General features: G+C 45.0%; 1 protein-coding gene across 1 annotated transcript in view; it reads left to right on the plus strand.

The window, feature by feature from the left end:
* The window catches only part of LOC115139223 (kelch-like protein 29), a 436,865-nt gene extending 415,467 nt beyond the window's left edge, over nucleotides 1-21,398 (plus strand). Inside the window, 3 exon segments of the mRNA XM_029676375.2 lie at nucleotides 12,483-12,676; nucleotides 18,489-18,633; nucleotides 20,425-21,398. Of these exon segments, the coding sequence (XP_029532235.2) occupies nucleotides 12,483-12,676; nucleotides 18,489-18,633; nucleotides 20,425-20,608 (523 nt within the window). The 3' untranslated portion in view covers nucleotides 20,609-21,398.
* The last annotated feature ends 1,117 nt before the right edge of the window (nucleotides 21,399-22,515 follow it).

A 22,515-nucleotide genomic window follows, 5' to 3' on the forward strand; every position in this document is an offset into this window, starting at 1 on the left:
CGTACCAGGCGGTGATACAGCCCGCCAGGATGCTCTCGATTGTGCATCTGTAGAAGTTTGTGAGTGCTTTTGGTGACCAGCCAAATTTCTTCAGCCTCCTGCGGTTGAAGAGGCGCTGCTGCGCCTTCTTCACGATGCCGTCTGTGTGAGTGGACCAATTCAGTTTGTCTGTGATGTGTATGCCGAGGAACTTAACTTGCTACCCTCTCCACTACTGTTCCATTGATGTGGATAGGGGGGTGTTCCCTCTGCTGTTTCCTGAAGTCCACAATCATCTCCTTAGTTTTGTTGACGTTGAGTGTGAGGTTATTTTCCTGACACCACACTCCGAGGGCCCTCACCTCCTCCCTGTAGGCCGTCTCGTCGTTGTTGGTAATCAAGCCTACCACTGTTGTGTCGTCCGCAAACTTGATGATTGAGTTGGAGGCGTGCGTGGCCACCCAGTCGTGGGTGAACAGGGAGTACAGGAGAGGGCTCAGAACGCACCCTTGTGGGGCCCCAGTGTTGAGGATCAGCGGGGAGGAGATGTTGTTGCCTACCCTCACCACCTGGGGGCGGCCCGTCAGGAAGTCCAGTACCCAGTTGCACAGGGCGGGGTCGAGACCCAGGGTCTCGAGCTTGATGACGAGCTTGGAGGGTACTATGGTGTTGAATGCCGAGCTGTAGTCGATGAACAGCATTCTCACATAGGTATTCCTCTTGTCCAGATGGGTTAGGGCAGTGTGCAGTGTGGTTGAGATTGCATCGTCTGTGGACCTATTTGGGTGGTAAGCAAATTGGAGTGGGTCTAGGGTGTCAGGTAGGGTGGAGGTGATATGGTCCTTGACTAGTCTCTCAAAGCACTTCATGATGACGGAAGTGAGTGCGACGGGGCGGTAGTCGTTTAGCTCAGTTACCTTAGCTTTCTTGGGAACAGGAACAATGGTGGCCCTCTTGAAGCATGTGGGAACAGCAGACTGGTATAGGGATTGATTGAATATGTCCGTAAACACACCGGCCAGCTGGTCTGCGCATGCTCTGAGGGCGCGGCTGGGGATGCCGTCTGGGCCTGCAGCCTTGCGAGGGTTAACACGTTTAAATGTCTTACTCACCTCGGCTGCAGTGAAGGAGAGACCGCATGTTTCCGTTGCAGGCCGTGTCAGTGGCACTGTATTGTCCTCAAAGCGGGCAAAAATGTTATTTAGTCTGCCTGGGAGCAAGACATCCTGGTCCGTGACTGGGCTGGATTTCTTCCTGTAGTCCGTGATTGACTGTAGACCCTGCCACATGCCTCTTGTGTCTGAGCCGTTGAATTGAGATTCTACTTTGTCTCTGTACTGACGCTTAGCTTGTTTGATAGCCTTGCGGAGGGAGTAGCTGCACTGTTTGTATTCGGTCATGTTACCAGACACCTTGCCCTGATTAAAAGCAGTGGTTCGCGCTTTCAGTTTCACGCGAATGCTGCCATCAATCCACGGTTTCTGGTTAGGGAATGTTTTAATCGTTGCTATGGGAACGACATCTTCAACGCACGTTCTAATGAACTCGCACACCGAATCAGCGTTTTCGTCAATATTGTTATCTGACGCAATACGAAACATATCCCAGTCCACGTGATGGAAGCAGTCTTGGAGTGTGGAGTCAGCTTGGTCAGACCAACGTTGGACAGACCTCAGCGTGGGAGCCTGTTGTTTTAGTTTCTGACTGTAGGCAGGGATCAACAAAATGGAGTCGTGGTCAGCTTTTCCGAAAGGGGGGCGGGGCAGGGCCTTATATGCGTCGCGGAAGTTAGAGTAACAATGATCCAAGGTTTTTCCACCCCTGGTTGCGCAATCGATATGCTGATAAAATTTAGGGAGTCTTGTTTTCAGATTAGCCTTGTTAAAATCCCCAGCTACAATGAATGCAGCCTCCGGATAAATAGTTTCCAGTTTGCAAAGAGTTAAATAAAGCTTGTTCAGAGCCATCGATGTGTCTGCTTGGGGGGGGATATATACGGCTGTGATTATAATCGAAGAGAATTCTCTTGGTAGATAATGCGGTCTACATTTGATAATGAGGAATTCTAAATCAGGTGAACAGAAGGATTTGAGTTCCTGTATGTTTCTTTCATCACACCATGTTTCGTTGACCATAAGGCATACGCCCCCTCCCCTCTTCTTACCAGAAAGGTGTTTGTTTCTGTCGGCGCGATGCGTGGAGAAACCAGCTGGCTGCACCGACTCCGATAGCGTCTCTCCAGTGAGCCATGTTTCCGTGAAGCACAGAACGTTAGTCTCTGATGTCCCTCTGGAATGCTACCCTTGCTCGGATTTCATCAACCTTGTTGTCAAGAGACTGGACATTCACAAGAAGAATGCTAGGGAGTGGTGCACGGTGTGCCCGTCTCCGGAGTCTGACCAGTCTGAGTCGTTTTTTTGGGTCGCTGCATGCGATCCATTCCGTTGTCCTGTTTTGTAAGGCAGAACACAGGATCCGCGTCGCGAAAAACATATTCCTGGTCGTACTGATGGTGAGTTGACGCTGATCTTATATTCAGTAGTTCTTATCGACTGTATGTAATGAAACCTAAGATGACCTGGGGTACTACTGTAAGAAATAACACATAAAAAAAGAAAAACTGCACAGTTTCCTAGGAACGCGAAGCGAGGCGGCCATCTCTGTCGGCGCCGGAAGTCTCTGCTTCCTTCGCGGAGCAAAGACTTTTAGGGATCTGGGAGAAAATGCAAAAACTCAACAAATAAATTAATAATAATTATGGAAAGGTTTTCTGTGTAAAATTTCCAAATGACATCAGTTTGACCGGTTGAAAGGAAATAGAAAGCTTTGAAAATGACCCAACATGTTTCTGATAAGATTCAGTTTGGCTTGGAAGCTTATGTTATGGGGTTGAAATACTATCAGCTGATAAAGATAGCACCTCTATACAGGCAGTATCTATATACGCATCCAATGTGAAAAAACGGATCTCTAGCTTAAATTTACAGATTTTTATGGGATTTTTAAAAATTCTTATGCTAATTAGATTTCCGGGGGGGGCATGGACATCAACCTTAGGGAGTTAATAAAGCACTGTGAATTACTTTATAAGATGAAAAAGTTGGTGGCCCTGGGCCTACCCTAACCGCAGTCTCAGGGCCTACCCTAACCGCAGTCTCAGGGCCTACCCTAACCGCAGTCTCAGGGCCTACCCTAACCGCAGTCTCAGGGCCTACCCTAACCGCAGTCTCAGGGCCTACCCTAACCGCAGTCTCAGGGCCTACCCTAACCGCAGTCTCAGGGCCTACCCTAACCGCAGTCTCAGGGCCTACCCTAACCGCAGTCTCAGGGCCTACCCTAACCGCAGTCTCAGGGCCTACCCTAACCGCAGTCTCAGGGCCTACCCTGACCGCAGTCTCAGGGCCTACCCTGACCGCAGTCTCAGGGCCTACCCTGACCGCAGTCTCAGGGCCTACCCTGACCGCAGTCTCAGGGCCTACCCTGACCGCAGTCTCAGGGCCTAGTCTCAGGGCCTAACCGCAGTCTCAGGGCCTACCCTAACCGCAGTCTCAGGGCCTACCCTAACCGCAGTCTCAGGGCCTACCCTAACCGCAGCCTCAGGGCCTACCCTGACCCTAACCTAACCAGCCTCAGGGCCTACCCTAACAGTCTCAGGGCCTCAGGGTCTCACCCTAACCGCAGCCTCAGGGCCTACCCTAACCGCAGCCTCAGGGCCTACCCTAACCGCAGCCTCAGGGCCTACCCTAACCGCAGCCTCAGGGCCTACCCTAACCGCAGCCTCAGGGCCTACCCTAACCGCAGCCTCAGGGCCTACCCTAACCGCAGCCTCAGGGCCTACCCTAACCGCAGCCTCAGGGCCTACCCTAACCGCAGCCTCAGGGCCTACCCTAACCGCAGCCTCAGGGCCTACCCTAACCGCAGCCTCAGGGCCTACCCTAACCGCAGCCTCAGGGCCTACCCTAACCGCAGCCTCAGGGCCTACCCTAACCGCAGCCTCAGGGCCTACCCTAACCGCAGCCTCAGGGCCTACCCTAACCGCAGCCTCAGGGCCTACCCTAACCGCAGCCTCAGGGCCTACCCTAACCGCAGCCTCAGGGCCTACCCTAACCGCAGCCTCAGGGCCTACCCTAACCGCAGCCTCAGGGCCTACCCTAACCGCAGCCTCAGGGCCTACCCTAACCGCAGCCTCAGGGCCTACCCTGACCGCAGCCTCAGGGCCTACCCTGACCGCAGCCTCAGGGCCTACCCTGACCGCAGCCTCAGGGCCTACCCTGACCGCAGCCTCAGGGCCTACCCTGACCGCAGCCTCAGGGCCTACCCTGACCGCAGCCTCAGGGCCTACCCTGACCGCAGCCTCAGGGCCTACCCTGACCGCAGCCTCAGGGCCTACCCTGACCGCAGCCTCAGGGCCTACCCTGACCGCAGTCTCAGGGCCTACCCTGACCGCAGCCTCAGGGCTTACCCTGACCGCAGCCTCAGGGCCTACCCTGCTCAGGGCCTACCCTGACCGCAGCCTCAGGGCCTACCCTGACCGCAGCCTCAGGGGCCTACCCTGACCGCAGCCTCAGGGGCCTACCCTGACCGCAGCCTCAGGGGCCTACCCTGACCGCAGCCTCAGGGGCCTACCCTGACCGCAGCCTCAGGGGCCTACCCTGACCGCAGCCTCAGGGGCCTACCCTGACCGCAGCCTTAATGATTCAGTGTGTGATGTAATCACCTTGCAACAGTGACCTCCAAACAGCCCAACACTTCTTCCTCCAGGGGGGAAGAGAAGAGAGAAAGCAGAGATGGAAACCTGATAACCTTCTACTTCCCTACCTTCTCTTATGTACATGAACTCTCTATTTCACTCTTACACAAACACTCAGCAGTCCCATTGGTACTCATTCCTCTCTCTCTCTACTAGAGGTCGACCGATTAATCGGAATGGCCGATTAATTAGGGCCGATTTCAAGTTTTCATAATCGGAAATCTGTATTTTTGGGCGCCAATATCCAATTATTATTAAAACATTTTTTATTTTCTTTCTTTATACCTTTATTTAACTAGGCAATTCAGTTAAGAACACATTCTTATTTTCAATGGCGGCCTAGGAACAGTGGGTTAACTGCCTTGTTCAGGGGCAGAAGGACAGATGTTCACCTTGTCAGCTCAGGGGTTCCAATCTTGCAACCATACAGTTAACTAGTCCAACGCTCTAACCATTGCACTCCACGAGTAGCCTGCCTGTTACGCGAATGCAGTAGAAGCCAAGGTAAATTGCTAGCTAGCATTAAACTTATCTTAGAAAAAACAATCAATCATAATCAACTACTAATCCAGTTTAGCAGGCAATATTAACCAGGTGAAATGGTCATTTCTCTTAAATTCATTGCACGCAGAGTCAGGGTATATGCAACAGTTTGGGCTGCCTGGCTCATTGCGAACTAATTTTCCAGAATTTTATGTATTATGACATACATTGAAGGTTGTGCAATGTAACAAGAATATTTAGACTTAGGGATGCCACCCGTTAGATAAAATATCGAAAGGTTCCGTATTTCACTGAAATAATAAACGTTTTGTTTTCGAAATGATAGTTTCCGGATTCGATCATATTAATGACCAAAGGCTGGTATTTCTGTGTGTGATGTTATAATTAAGTCTGATTTGATAGAGCAGTCTGACTGAGCAGCAGCATTCAAACAGCACTTTTGTTTGTTTTGCCAGCAGCTCTTCACAAGCACAGCGCTGTTTATGACTTCAAGCCTATCAGCCTAATGGCTGGTGTAACCAATGTGAAATGGCTAGCTAGTTAGCTGGGTGTGCGCTAATACTGTTTCAAACGTCACTCGCTTTTAGATTTGGAGTATTTATTCCCCCTGCGCTGCAAGGGCCGCGGCTTTTGTGGAGCGATGGGTAACGATGCTTCGAGTGTGGCTGCTATCTGTGTTCCTGGTTCGAGCCCAGGTAGGGGCAAGGAGGGGGACAGAAGCTATACTGTTACACTGGCAATACTATAGTGCCTATAAGAACATCCAATAGTCAAGGTATATGAAATACAAATGGTATAGAGAGAAATAGTCCTATAAATACTATATTAACTACAACCTAAAACTTCTTAACTTGGAATATTAATAATAATAAGTCTCATGTTAAAATAAACCAACTTTCATTCGTTTTCATGTTCTGAGCAAGGAACTTAAACGTTAGCTTTTTTACATGGCACACATTGCTTTCTTCTCCAACACTTAGTTTTTGCATTATTTAAACTAAATTGAACAAGTTTCATTATTTATTTTTGGCTAAGTTGGTTTTATTGACGTTTTATATTAAGTTAAAATAAGTGTTAATTCAGTACTGTTGTAATTGTCATTATTACAAATAAAAAAGTTTTTTTTTTTTTTTTAAATCTGCCGATTAATCGGTATCGGGTTTTTTGGTCCTCCAATAATCGGTATCGGTGTTGAAAAATCATAATCGGTCGACCTCTACTCTCTACACTATGATGATATAATTAGACCCTATGTGTCTGTACTGTGAATAATTTGAGTGAGTCATTTTGTGGTTTATATTAGCAGGGGTGAAAGTAAGGCTGGCTGGTACGGCGTCCCGGCAAAATAGTGGGGGTACGCTGTACTGGTAAAACGTGAGCCTATCCCAATTAATACATGTTCAAAAAACTATAGGTTACTACACCATTATCTAATATTACTACATGTCAGCCGCATGGTGGTGTACGCTCCAAATGTTCAAATGGTTGTTTCCACTATACCACTTACATTTTGTAAAGGCTGAGATGAGTGGCCGAGACAACAGTGGATGCATCAATTCAGGCTACAAGTGTAGGCCTCATGACAATATCAGAATGTCATTACAATACACATAGGTGTTTTATAACAGATGTCTCTTTCCAGTCATCAAATTGCGGGTGCAATATTGCTCTTTTGGGGTTTGGATGCTGAAATTATTTTGAGAGTGGACGAATGTGCATGGGTAGCCTACAGGAGCACCTTTGTTAAGTGATTGTTTGACAATCAGATGAAAACATCAGGAGCAGGCTAAATAGGCTATATAATTTTGGCAATTTAATTCAACTTATTTTAGGGAAAGCTTAGTTGGTTGTGTTTATGCCACATTAAAAGGCATAGGCGGTGTGTCCATAAGGCTAGGGGAAGCTAAGCTTTCCCAAAATTATATAGCCTAATTAGCTTACTCCTGTCTATACATAAATAAATAAAATCGTTCAAAATGGGCTACTACACCAAAAAGCAATTTTAGTCCACAGAGGATCATTAGCTTTTAAAATAAAAAAGCTGTGGGCCTCACGAGTGGCGCAGCATCACTACAGCCTGGGGTTCAATCCCATTTAAGGTCAGTGGCACAGCATCACTACAGCCTGGGGTTCAATCCCATTTAAGGTCAGTGGCGCAGCATCACTACAGCCTGGGGTTCAATCCCATTTAAGGTCAGTGGCACAGCATCACTACAGCCTGGGGTTCAATCCCATTTAAGGTCAGTGGCGCAGCATCACTACAGCCTGGGGTTCAATCCCATTTAAGGTCAGTGGCACAGCATCACTACAGCCTGGGGTTCAATCCCATTTAAGGTCAGTGGCACAGCATCACTACAGCCTGGGGTTCAATCCCATTTAAGGTCAGTGGCGCAGCATCACTACAGCCTGGGGTTCAATCCCATTTAAGGTCAGTGGCACAGCATCACTACAGCCTGGGGTTCAATCCCATTTAAGGTCAGTGGCGCAGCATCACTACAGCCTGGGGTTCAATCCCATTTAAGGTCAGTGGCACAGCATCACTACAGCCTGGGGTTCAATCCCATTTAAGGTCAGTGGCGCAGCATCACTACAGCCTGGGGTTCAATCCCATTTAAGGTCAGTGGCACAGCATCACTACAGCCTGGGGTTCAATCCCATTTAAGGTCAGTGGCGCAGCATCACTACAGCCTGGGGTTCAATCCCATTTAAGGTCAGTGGCACAGCATCACTACAGCCTGGGGTTCAATCCCATTTAAGGTCAGTGGCGCAGCATCACTACAGCCTGGGGTTCAATCCCATTTAAGGTCAGTGGCGCAGCATCACTACAGCCTGGGGTTCAATCCCATTTAAGGTCAGTGGCACAGCATCACTACAGCCTGGGGTTCAATCCCATTTAAGGTCAGTGGCACAGCATCACTACAGCCTGGGGTTCAATCCCATTTAAGGTCAGTGGCACAGCATCACTACAGCCTGGGGTTCAATCCCATTTAAGGTCAGTGGCGCAGCATCACTACAGCCTGGGGTTCAATCCCATTTAAGGTCAGTGGCGCAGCATCACTACAGCCTGGGGTTCAATCCCATTTAAGGTCAGTGGCACAGTAAAACAAAATAGAATGTTGAGTTGCAACTGTCAGTGAAGAGAGACCCAGCCAGGCATATCTCAATATTTTAAAAATACAATCCTGGACAAACCGTTTAGAAAGCAAATCGCTGTTGCTGTAAAGATATGACAATGAAAAGACTCCAATCTGTCTTTTAGGTATCAATATTCTCAATTGAATTAAGCCAACAGTAGCTCATTTTATTGGCACCAGCAGAGAACATCGGTCATATCCCCGGTGAGTGTGCAGGTTCACTGTCTTTATCAATGGGTCAGTGCCACTTGTTTTTGTTTATTTTTTGGACAATAATTTCCTCCTCCAGGTCTCCTCTTTTCGTAGGCTCAAGCAAGCACGCACTCACGCACGCACGCACGCACTCAAGCACGCACTCAAGCACGCACTCAAGCACGCACGCACTCGCTCAAGCGCGCGCTCACTCACTCACTCACTCTAGCGCGCGCTCACTCACTCTAGCGCGCGCTCACTCAAGCACGCAATCATTTCCTCCTCCAGGTCTCTTTTCGTAGGCCCATTATATGGATCAGACAATGTTGTATTTATTAATCTGTTTGTCAGTGTCAGCAGAGTAGGCTACCCTGTCATTGTAAGATTGTTAATGTCTCCATTCACATGAAGTGTAGAATTTCATGAAATGTGTTTATAAAAGGCCAAGAAGAAATATATCTGATAGGCCTATAGCCTAGGCAGACCATAGTATTTTTGTGAACAGGGATTGATAGTCATAATTTTGGCAAAATAATAATCTAATCATCAAATTTAAGAATAGTGGGCTTTCTTAGATAAGTCTGCAAATGTGTGGATGCGTGGAATGCTTCATTATAAAGGTGCGTGTTTATGGTGAAAATGAGCTTCCCCAAACTTGAAACCCACGCTCTGCTTATGTTCAAAGTTATTGCATATTCAGTGTTAGAACAAAGACTAGGCGCTTAGGCTCACAGACATCATATATGAAATGAATAGGGATTGGAAATGTAATTCTGTGACTACCCCCTAGGCTATAGAAATCTGTGCACACTTGGGTCTCTTACAGGTAAAAAAAAAAAGATATCTACTTTCACTCCTGCACATTAGTGTGTTTGATGGTGACCCATATCTAACATGCCTGCTCTTTGTAGCAGGCTGACTAGCCTCCATGTCCCTCTTTATCCACTCACTCACTCACACGTTATTTATCCTGTCATACCAAACATCATATTGACTGACAGCTAGCCTCCCCAAATCAACTCTCCAACAGTGTTTGTGTTTATGATATCAGTGGATTTGTTTCATGTGTCATCTTTAGAGAAAATAGGAGTAAATAATAAACAAACTAGTCTGACACATTCCTCAATTAAAAATATTTATTTCTGCAGTAAATGTTTGTCTATGGCCTGATTCTGTCTCTGTGTTGTAAATAGCTCAAGTGACCTTGGCTCTTCTCTTCACCAACAGCCACAGTATTGACTGTCACTAAATGCATGATTGATGTGTTTTGACAGCTAATGCTATCTGAAACGTGATTGCATTTCACTCCTCCAACCAATTGGTTTGTAATTGACTTTAAACGCACGCATCAAGCAAGCAAGCACACACGCACACACGCGCTCAAGCAAGCAAGCACTCACGCACGCACGCACGCGCTCAAGCACGCGCTCACTCAAGCACGCGCTCACTCAAGCACGCGCTCGCTCAAGCACGCGCTCGCTCAAGCACTCGCTCGCTCAAGCACTCGCTCGCTCAAGCACCGCTCGCTCAAGCACCGCTCGCTCAAGCACCGCTCGCTCAAGCACCGCTCGCTCAAGCACTCGCTCAAGCACTCGCTCACTCACTCAAGCGCGCGCTCGCTCACTCACTCAAGCGCGCGCTCGCTCAAGCACGCGCTCAAGCACGCACGCGCTCTAGCACGCGCTCACTCACTCAAGCACGCGCTCACTCACTCAAGCACGCGCTCACTCACTCAAGCACGCGCTCACTCACTCAAGCACGCGCTCACTCACTCAAGCACGCGCTCACTCACTCAAGCACGCGCTCACTCACTCAAGCACGCGCTCACTCACTCAAGCACGCGCTCACTCACTCAAGCACGCGCTCACTCACTCAAGCACGCGCTCACTCACTCAAGCACGCGCTCACTCACTCAAGCACGCGCTCACTCACTCAAGCACGCGCTCACTCACTCAAGCACGCGCTCACTCACTCAAGCACGCGCTCACTCACTCAAGCACGCGCTCACTCACTCAAGCACGCGCTCACTCACTCAAGCACGCGCTCACTCACTCAAGCACGCGCTCACTCACTCAAGCACGCGCTCACTCACTCAAGCACGCGCTCACTCACTCACGCACACGTGCACTGATGGACAGGGATAACAGTCATGGTGTCAACCCTTTAGTCTTGAAGTCACTACACAACAGAACAGGAGACACTGAGGTCATAAATGACATGTTACAATTAGTGATGCACCAATATGAAATGTTTTACCGATATCTGATATTTTCCTTGCCAAAAAAACTATAGCATTTTTTTTGCAGACTTTTAATCATTCTAGTACAGTTAAATAGTTAACACATACACATGGACGCAGAGGTCTAAGGCACTGCATCTCAGTGCAAGAGACGTCACTACAGTACCTGGTTCGAATCCGGGCTTTATCACATCAAATCCAGGCTGTATCACATCCCATAGGGCGGCGCACAATTGGCCCAGTGTCGTCCGGGCCATCGTTGTAAGTAAGAATATCTTCTTAACTGACTTGCCGGGTTAAATAAAGGTTACACACCACACATTTTGGGAGCATTTACGCATGTCCCTATTACCAGTTAAACATAATCAAAACCTATTTCTTTCACTTACTTGCTGCGCTGTTTGGTTGTTCAGTCATTTCATTCTCAACCAGGATTTCTATGGAACGCTGTTTGGGTCTTTGCATTTCAGAAAAGATACACGTCAAATTACTGTATTTGACGTGTCAAATAACACATCTGTTTCAGTAGCTGTAGTTAGCTGCTAACTATGTAGCTATGTGTCATCTAAAATTACCCTCATTTATAAGACGGTTCTTATTTGATTAATAGTGGTCGGGCCCATCTATGTGAAGTTAGCCACAATAGTGGACTCAAAATAAAAGTATAGCATAATTCTACTATTTGTATTAATTTGCATCACTGTCAATGACACGTTTATTTTGAAGACAAACTGCAAATTCTGCTGTTGTGCCTAATCCTTATTGTGGCTAGCTTCACAACACATAACCCGGTCTGGTCGAGCCTCACTAGCCAGATGAAGCTAGCTGGCTGCTTATAACGTTAGCTTTGGGCAACAGGATTAAGTAGCTGCCTAGCTATTTATTGTCATGAACTGAAAGTTGTTTCAATAGGCGATTAACAAGTGTCGGCTAGATGTTTCGTCATGGCTGGTTGCCTTTGTTTTGCAGTCAGTTTGCAGTAATGTCCGAAAAACTATTACTTTGTGTCTTTAACACGGTGCGTTTTTCATGCTTGGCTCCCTGTGATACTACACTGCATGACCAAAAGTATGTGGACACCCCTTCAAACAGGTGTCAGAAAAATGGAGCACACTGCCATGCAATCTCCATAGACAAATATTGGAAGTAGAATGGCCCTCACTGAAGAGCTCAGTTCCAACAACTGCTCAGCCGCAAAGTAGTAGGCCACACAAGCTCACAGAATGGGGCTGCCGAGTTCTGAAGTGCGAAGCGCGTTAAGAATTCTGTCCTCGGTTGTAACACTCACCACTGATTTCCAAAATGCCTCTGGAAGCAAAGTCAATATAAGAACTGTTTGTCATGAGCTTCATGAAATGGGTTTCCATGGCCGAGTAGCCGCATACAAGCCTAAGATCACCATGCGTAATGCCAAGCGTTGGCTGGAGTGGTGTAAAGCTCGCTGCCATTGGACTCTGGAGCAGTGGAAACACGTTCTTTGGAGTGATGAATCACGCTTCACCATCTAGCAGTCCAACAGACTAATCTGGGTTTGGCAGGTGCCAGGAGAATGCTACCTGCCAGAATGCATAGTGCCAACTGTAAAGTTTGGTGGAGGAGGAATAATGGTCTGGGGCTGTTTTTCATGGTTCGGGATAGGGTATGAACCATCACTAACCAGTCCTTGTCTTGCTCCTCTCCGTAGGTACGACACCATAACCAACCAGTGGGCGATGGTGTCTCCGCTCCCCAAGCCGGTGCACTCTGCAGCAGCCACAGTGTGTGGGGGGAAGGTGTATGTGTTTGGAGGGGTGAACGAGGCGGGACGATCTGCAGGAGTACTACAGTCATACGTCCCTCAGACCAACTCCTGGAGCTTCATAGAGTCACCCATGATAGGTAAGAGTCAATAATCTACCTGCTCTATACGCTAATTTACTCGTCTCTAACTATGATGAACTCAACTTGGCAGAGATGGCAGTAATGTAGAGCGGAATGAGAGCACAGTTCACTCAACCTCACCGACCCCCTCCCTCCATTCACATTCAAATGAATATTCACATGTGCACACACTACCTTATCTAACCCCACAAGATCCCCCGGGCCTAGGCATGCAGTAGAAATGTATCCGCAGCAGAGAGCGAGAGGAGGAAGGAATATGGTCTAACAGACTGTGGAGAGGGTGCAGCTATGAAAAACAGAAAGGACTGGAAAGCAGTAGAGGACAGCAGCCTGTCGACCCTGGATGTAACCCAGTGATGGTTCCAACAAAGGACTCCCTTCTCAACACTTATCAACTAACTCTTTCCTGCTCTCACTCACATGCAGTAATACACACACTTACATACACACACGTATGCAGGAACATAAATTCACACCACCTGAACGTGGACTCCTCAACATCGATTTACTCTAGACACGTGCTCACTCAAGCACTAACAAACATGTTTATCCACACACGCTCTGTCAGACGGTCCCACACACAAGACAGTCACTAATCCAGTGTCCTGCTAAGAAAGAGACGGAGAGGGAGGGGGCGAAAGAGAAAAAAAGATCAAGTAGAAAGAAAGGGAAAAAGCCAAGAGAAGCACTACTGGCCCAAGCCTGAGAATTGTTCCAGAACAATTATTGTGCAAATTACACTGTAGTGAGTAAGTATAAAGGAAGCTGAAGACAAAAGTGGTGAGTGAGTGAGTGAGTGAGTGACAGACAATTAGAATAATTCAATGGTTGTTTAGTGCACAAAAGTGATGACCAAAGTGTCTTATCAGGAATTTTCCAATTTGACTTGCCGTCTAGGAGAATAGTTTTTTTGGATCAGATTTCAGTTACACTGCAATACCGAAGTTGGCCCGTAGGTACATTGGAAAGCTTGCTTCCAGACTTGGTTAAAATCTACTTGTCGTTTTCTCTTATTGCTCCCTCTCCAGCTGATGTTGGACTGAGACAATAAGACAGGAAACAACCATGTTTACAGTGGGACCAGAGATGAGCCACTGGTTTCATGTTACAAAGATGGTCACTTCCTACATGTGAAAAACACAACCGTTGACTCCACTGTGGTCACATGACAAACAAGGAAGAGTAAGAAGTGAAAAGGGGAGCTCTTTCTGCTTTATACGTCTCACTACTTACTAGTGATGGCTGCCTTTTTGAGGCTTCTGAATTATATAGGAGTACACTGGGAATATAAGGCATTATATAGGAGTACACTGGGAATATAAAGCATTATATAGGAGTACACTGGGAATATAAAGCATTATATAGGAGTACACTGGGAATATAAAGCATTATATAGGAGTACACTGGGAATATAAAGCATTATATAGGAGTACACTGGGAATATGAGGCATTATATAGGAGTACACTGGGAATATGAGGCATTATATAGGAGTACACTGGGAATATAAAGCATTATATAGGAGTACACTGGGAATATAAAGCATTATATAGGAGTACACTGGGAATATAAAGCATTATATAGGAGTACACTGGGAATATAAAGCATTATATAGGAGTACACTGGGAATATAAAGCATTATATAGGAGTACACTGGGAATATGAGGCATTATATAGGAGTACACTGGGAATATAAAGCATTATATAGGAGTACACTGGGAATATAAAGTATTATATAGGAGTACACTGGGAATATAAAGCATTATATAGGAGTACACTGGGAATATAAAGCATTATATAGGAGTACACTGGGAATATAAAGCGTTATATAGGAGTACACTGGGAATATGAGGCATTATATAGGAGTACACTGGGAATATAAAGTATTATATAGGAGTACACTGGGAATATAAGGCAGTATATAGGAGTACGCTGGGAATATAAAGCATTATATAGGAGTACGCTGGGAATATAAGGCATTATATAAGAGTACACTGGGAATATGAGGCAGTATATAGGAGTTCACTGGGAATATGAGGCAGTATATAGGAGTTCACTGGGAATATAAGGCCGTGTATATTAGTGGTCGACCGATTCAGGATTTTTAACGCCGAAACCAATTATTGGAAGACAAAAAAGGCGGCCTATTTAAAAAAAATTAATAATAATGTAATAATGACAATTACAACAATACTGAATGAACACTTATTTTAACTTCATATAATACATCAATAAAATCAATTTAGCCTCAAATAAATTATGAATCATGTTCAATTTGGTTAAAATAATGCAAAAACAAAGTGTTGGAGAAGAAAGTGCAATATGTGCCATGTAAAAAAGCGAACGTTTAAGTTCCTTGCTCAGAACATATGAAAGCTGGTGGTTCCTTTTAACCTCTCTGGGATATGTGGGACGCTAGTGTCTCACCTGGCCATACGCCAGGGAAAATGCAGAGCGCCAAATTCAAATAAATTACTATAAAAATCAAACTTTCATTAAATCACACATGCAAGATAGCAAATTAAAGCTACACTTGTTGTGAATCCAGACATGTCAGATTTCAGCGAAAGCAAACTATGCTATTATCTGAGGATAGCACCTCCATAAACAAAGAGAGAAACCATATTTCAACCCTGCAGGCGCGACACAAAACACAGAAATAAAAATATAATTAATGCCTTACCTTACTTATTGGCACTCCGATATGTCCCATAAACATCACAAATGGTCCTTTTGTTCGATTAATTCCGTCTATATATCCAAAATGTCAATTTATTTGGCGCGTTTGTCCAGAAAAACACCGGTTCCAACTTGCTCAACGTGACGACAAAATATCTCAGAAGTTACCTGCAAACGTTGTCAAAACATTTCAAACTACTTTTGTAATACAAGGTATTTTTAAAAAGTAAATAATCGATAATTGAAGGCGGGATGATCTGTATTCAATACAGGAAGAAAACAAACTGAAGCATGCTTTCTGGTCACGCGCCTCTATCTAACAGTACACTTCAAGTGACCCTTGTTCAAAATGGCCATACTTCTTCATTACACAAAGGAATAATCTCAACCAATTTCTAAAGACTGTTGACATCCAGTGGAAGTGATAGGAACTGCAAGAAGTTCCCTTAGAAATCTGGATTCCCAATGAAAAGTGACCTCTTTTCAATGGGGGGTTTCGCTTGCTAAGTAAGTTCTGTTATACTCACAGACACGATTCAAACAGTTTTAGAAACTTCAGTGGTTTCTATCCAAATCTACTATGCATATCGTATCTTCTGGGGATGAGTAGCAGGCAGTTGAATTTGGGAATGCATTTCATCCGGATGTGAAAATACTGCCCCCTGTCACCAAGACGTTAACACGAGTCTTCAATATTCCCAGGTAAAAAGTTTTAGGTTGTAGTTATTATAGGACTATTTCTCTCTATACCATTTGTATTTCATATACCTTTGACTATTGGATGTTCTTATAGGCACTTTAGTATTGCCAGTGTAACAGTATAGCTTCCGTCCCTCTCCTTGCCGCTACCTGGGCTCGAACCAGGAACGCATCAACAACAGCCACCCTTGAAGCAGCGTTACCCATGCAGAGCAAGGGGAACAACTACTCCAAGTCTCAGAGTGAGTGATGTCACCGATTGAAATGCTATTAGCACGCACCCCGCTAACTAGCTAGCCATTTCACATCGGTTACACCAGCCTAATCTCGGGAGTTGATAGGCTTGAAGTCATAAACAGCTCAATGCTTGAAGCACAGCGAAGAGCTGCTGGCAAATGCAGGAAAGTGCTGTTTGAATGAATGCTTACGAGCCTGCTGCTGCCTACCACCACTCAGTCTGACTGCTCTTATCAAATCATAGACTTAATTATAACATAACACACAGAAATACGAACCTTTGGTCATTAAAATGGTAGAATCCGGAAACTATCATTTCGAAAACAAAACGTTTATTCTTTCAGTGAAATACGGAACCGTTCCGTATTTTATCTAACGGAAGGCATCCCTAAGTCTAAATATTGATGTTACATTGTACAACCTTTAATGTTATGTCATAATTATGTACAATTCTGGCAAATTAATTACGGCCTTTGTTAGGAATAAATGGACTTCACACAGTTCGCAACGAGCCAGGCGGCCCAAACTGCTGCATATACCCTGACTGCTTGCACAGAACGCAAGAGAAGTGACACAATTGTCATAGTTATAAGAAATTAATGTTAGCAGGTAATATTAACTAAATATGCAGGTGTAAAAATATATACTTGTGTATTGATTTTAAAGAAAGGCATTGATGTTTATGGTTAGGTACATTGGTGCAACGACAGTGCTTTTTACACAAATGCGCTTGTTAAGTCATCACCCGTTTGTCGAAGTAGGCTGTGATTCAATGAGAAATTAACAGCCACCGCATCGATTATATGCAACGCAGGACAAGCTAGATAAACTAGTAATATCATCAACCATGTGTAGTTAACTAGTGGTTATGTTAAGATACATATCTTTTTTTATCAGATCAGTTTAATGCTAGCTAGCAACTTACCTTGGCTTCTTGCTGTTCTCGTGTAACAGGTAGTCAGCCTGCCACGCAGGCTCCTCGTGGAGTGCAATGTAAGGCGGGTGGTTAGAGCGTTGGACTCATAACCGGAAGGTTGCAAAAACGAATCCCCGAGCTAACAAGGTAAAAATGTCGTTCTGAACAAGGCAGTTAACCCACTGTTCCTAGGCCGTCATTGAAAATAAGAATGTGTTCTTAACTGACTTGCCTAGTTAAATAAAGGTGTAAAAAAATATATAAATAAATCAAATTGGCAAATCGGTGTCCAAAAATACTGATTACCGACTTGTTATGAAAACTTGAAATCGGCCCTAATTAATCGGCCGACCTCTAGTGTATATAGGAGTACACTGGGAATATAAGGCAGTGTATATAGGAGTACACTGGGAATATAAGGCAGTGTATATAGGAGTACACTGGGGAAAAAAGGCACTTTAAATAGTGCTCCAAGACCTTCGTATGAGAAGTTGAGAAGCTCATCTGAGGCAGTGAAGGGAAACAGGGTATCTGTTAAAGCAGAACAGTAGAACAGTCCCCAGGGAAGAACTTTGTATTTGGTCTCTGGAGACACTTGATACAATCCCTCTGTCTCTGACACACACAAAAAAGAAAGCCACGCCCACCCGCCAGCTGAAATCTGGTTGTGTTACAGATAGTGACAGGGCCCCGGGTTCTGAGTGTCACATAGAGAGAGCTGAATGACTGTCGTCACTTACGCCTGGCGAGATGGGATTTTAATTAAACCCATCTGTCTTTAGTCACTGAAGGGGATGTGGCGCGTGTGTGGTGGATGGAAGTGAAAAACAAAATGATACACGGGGATATCTGCATTATTCATGATGTCATAAATTGGCCAGCTGTAATTTGAAAGATGATTGGTCTGTCGATGTGTTGTACATTGATTGGTCTTGACCGAGCGTGTGTGGGCGGGGTCGATTAATGAACTCTGTTATCCGGTCACTGTAAAATGTACATTTCCCAAAACCATATTTTTTTTGTCTTGAGCCTGGTACTCAGGGAAGTGATATGAGGAATGTCCATGTGATTTTGCAGCTGTAGACTGAAGAATAAATGTAAAACAGAATCTTGCCGTTCTAGCCTGGGACGTTCTGCCGGAGGAAAATACAATTCAAACATTAACATCTGTTTTTGTCTACCCATCTCTGGCTTTTAAAGATCTTTCTCTCCTTTGCCCCATTCTAAATCTTCTACCTCCCTATCTGTTAATCTTGTGTATCTCTGTGTTTGTTGTACAGATAATAAATACGCCCCGGCAGTCACTCTGAATGGACACATGTTTATTCTGGGAGGAGCGTACGCCCGCGCCACCACCATCTATGACCCGGACAAGGGAAACATCAAAGCCGGACCTAATATGAACCACTCACGACAGTTCTGCAGGTAAGGGATTACCATGAACCACTCACGACAGTTCTGCAGGTAAGGGATTACCACGAACCACTCACGACAGTTCTGTAGGTAAGGGATTAACATGAACCACTCACGACAGTTCTGTAGGTAAGGGATTAACATGAACCACTCACGACAGTTCTGTAGGTAAGGGATTAACATGAACCACTCACGACAGTTCTGTAGGTAAGGGATTAACATGAACCACTCACGACAGTTCTGCAGGTAAGGGATTAACATGAACCACTCACGACAGTTCTGTAGGTAAGGGATTAACATGAACCACTCACGACAGTTCTGTAGGTAAGGGATTAACATGAACCACTCACGACAGTTCTGTAGGTAAGGGATTAACATGAACCACTCACGACAGTTCTGTAGGTAAGGGATTAACATGAACCACTCACGACAGTTCTGCAGGTAAGGGATTAACATGAACCACCACTATACATGTTGAATTAGAAATGTCACCGGATCCACAGGAATCCTGCAGGAACACTTGAGTTGGTTGATATCAGTCTACCAGGAGTCTGGATTTTTGTGACTGAAGTGAGATTCTAGTCCCAGTCTCAAGTCCCCAACTCTGGCCTAGTGTATAGGACCCACCTGAGACAGAGACTCCTAAATACATTTAGGGAGCACTTCCATACATATCTAAGTCTACCTGGTAAATGTACAACATCACACTGTCAGAATTCTTGATCAACTATTCCCCCACACAACAGCAGCTGCTTTCAGTTTATTGAATAAGACTGATGCTAGTTTAGTGATCACACAGACCGATGCACATACACTACACTCTAACTCAGCCAGCCCCATGCACCAGCAGTCATTATAAACTAATGCGGACACTTCATTTTTCCTTTTCCCTGTCCTTGTGGCTGAGTCCCTGGCTGAATTCTCCTTGTTTATCTTTAACAGCCCAGTTAGGCTTTAGCCTGCACTGTGTCCCATCTGGATCAGCTTTCCTTCTGACTGGATTGACTCTTTATGTAATAATCTCATGGGTCCCTTCAGTGATTGTGTGTGTGTGTACCTTAATGTAAATGGAGATCGCGCCAGCCCCCAGTGAGATTACAAAACTGTAATCAGCTTACATGCAAAGTTTTAATCCTTCCTCCCTACACACAGTCCTCTGTTTCTGTTCCTCACATCAAATGAGCCCATATGAAAATATTTTTTTCATTCCTTTTTCTCCCTCTGCAAAGTTCATTATTATCTCTTGGAAAGCGATGTCATGTTGAGAGAATGTCAGTAATTTTCCTTCACAGCAACGGGTTGACTCTCATTGTCTGCCTTTCTCCATCTCTGTTTAATGAATATTTCCGCCACGTTAGGCCAAACCTTGCTGTCTGAACACCGTCTAGGGAAATGTAATTTACTGTTAATTACCTAACATGGACAAGGAACACCATAACAAGAAATAAAATGTTTTCGCTTAAAGCTGAGATGGCGCCGCTGGTCAGCCCCAGGCACATTTGTTTTTGAAACTGGGCAGAGGAGCATCCTGCTAAAAGATCTTCATGGTGGCTATATACTGCTGTTCTATCACGTGTGAATGATGCTGTGGGGAATTAAACAATGTTTGTTGTTTGAGGTAACGTCTTTATGTTGCAAACTAACGTGGCAGTTTCACCGCTACGGATTCCATCTTTAATGTATATGTTGTCATAGACACTAGATGTATCTCAATGGATTTATTCCGGGACATATTTTGATCATGAATAACTTAATTAAAATGAACAACTTTGATCTATATTTAGTTTGTTTCTCTCTCTGCAGTGCGGTGATCCTGGATGGTAAGATCTATGCGACGGGGGGCATCGTGAGCAGCGAGGGTCCTGCACTGGGTAACATGGAGACCTTTGACCCCCTCACTAACAACTGGACGCTCCTCCAGTCGCTGCCCTGCCCTCTCTTCAGACATGGCTGTGTCGTCATCAAGAAGTACATCCAGAGTGGCTGAGACCGGTTTCCATTTGTCTCAGGGGGATGAATGAGTTTCCAGAAAGCTAGCCAATGTGGCAGTTTGTCTCTCTCTACCCAGACCACGGCACTCGTAGAACAGCAAAGTTCATTTAGTGAAACATAGATTTGACAATTATTGTTTCTTCTCTCTGCTGTGGACCTGGGTTGTTTAGAGAAAAAAAGTGCCACGTTAGCTATGAAGCTTTTGGGAAACTCACCCCTGACCAGTCTGGTTGGGACAGGACACTGTGCAGCTTTTGGGGGTCAACCAGTCAGCACCGGACTATCCAACTACAACACCCCCAGGACTTGATGCCAGCATTGTTGTCTTAACACCCCCCCCCATGCAGAATGTAGACATCTTATCTTGAACCACTCTGCCATGTTAGGAACTGGTGCCTAAGCTACTGTATGTATGTATTATAAAGTATAGCTTAAAGGAATTTGTCTGGATTTTGGCATTTAGGCTCTTTATCTACATCCCCAGAATCAGATGAACTTGTGGATACCATGTTTCTGTGTCCAGTTTGATAACTAGCGTTTTAGCACCTCCAACTTCCTTCATACACAACACAGAATCCACAAGCTCATCTGACTCTAAGGAAGTAGATAAAGGATCTAATTGCCAAAATATCCCCTCATTATATTGGCACAGGGGTGCTCCTTGGTTTGTAGTTCCCAGCTTCTTGCTAACTAGTCTTTGGTTTGATTTTTAATTCTGTCCCTTCAATTGAACTTGAAAGGCCCTTTGTGTTCCTGACTCAAGTATATTAAAAGCCATCCCATTCTTTGTTGTCACTTAGTGGTTTCTGTTACGGAGGTAAAATGTATGAGGACATTCCGTAGTGGCGTAAGGACAGGGTTTTAGAAACAACTATGAGGAGCCTGGTTTTTCTCTGGATGTCCCCCCGGGTTTATAAGGACACATTGGATACTTGGTTTCTTTCTGGGCCAGAAAGATGACTTAACTGGCAGCACTGAAGGTAGGGTGGCCCTGCATCTTGACATCAGACACTCCAACGGGGCATTTCTCCTCCATGCAGCCAAAGCACAATAACCACCTGTGGCTCAAGGATCAAACTGTTTCACCTGCGCTACATAAATTGAAAGGCAAGGTTCATGGAGGCTGCATATGTCGGATCAATCTGAAATTTGTCGCGCAGTGCCTTCAAACTATTTATACCCCTTGACCTTTTCCACATATGGTATTGCGCGTAGAAGTGTATACAAAATAAAAGCTGAAATGTCAAGTGTTCTGGAGTAAAAATGTGCAATTAGTGGTTAACTTGATTTTTGAATGGTTGTTTTTCATAAATTCTACGATAGAGAATTTTCTTAGACAAAATCCATTTTAATCCCACTACATAACAATGTGGAATAAGTCAAGGGATGTAAATACTTTCTGAAGGCAATGTATTTGTATATCATTGCGACCCACGAGCCCCGGTGTTGGGGGGGGGGGGCATTCTGTAAATACGGGGAGGAAATATGTATATTTTAAAAGGTGATTCTGTATAAATGTTTTTAGAAAAGTGCTAGGTTGGACAAAAAAAAAATTGTATGTCTGTACCCAAAATAAAAAATACATATGGTTGAGTCATTGTTTGTGTGGAGTTGTCCAGCGATGTGCAAGCAACACCTTCAGTAAAACAGTTCTTTTCAATTATCGGCTGATGGTGACTTGCTATCCAATCATCAACCTAATACCGGAAATCGCTGGGTTTGAATCCAGCCCTAGTCTTTTCTTACGCTCCATTCAATCCGGAGTGTAAATGTACATTTTGATTGAGCCAACATATCAGCGTTTACCGCTGTGGGAAACTTGCCTCAATTTCAATCATGCTGTGAAGATGAACTTCAGCGATACAGATTGAATCGAGACTAGTTACCTTAAGATCAATGTAC

The sequence above is a fragment of the Oncorhynchus nerka genome, linkage group LG13 (assembly GCF_034236695.1).
Source record: "Oncorhynchus nerka isolate Pitt River linkage group LG13, Oner_Uvic_2.0, whole genome shotgun sequence".
Taxonomy (NCBI): domain Eukaryota; kingdom Metazoa; phylum Chordata; class Actinopteri; order Salmoniformes; family Salmonidae; genus Oncorhynchus; species Oncorhynchus nerka.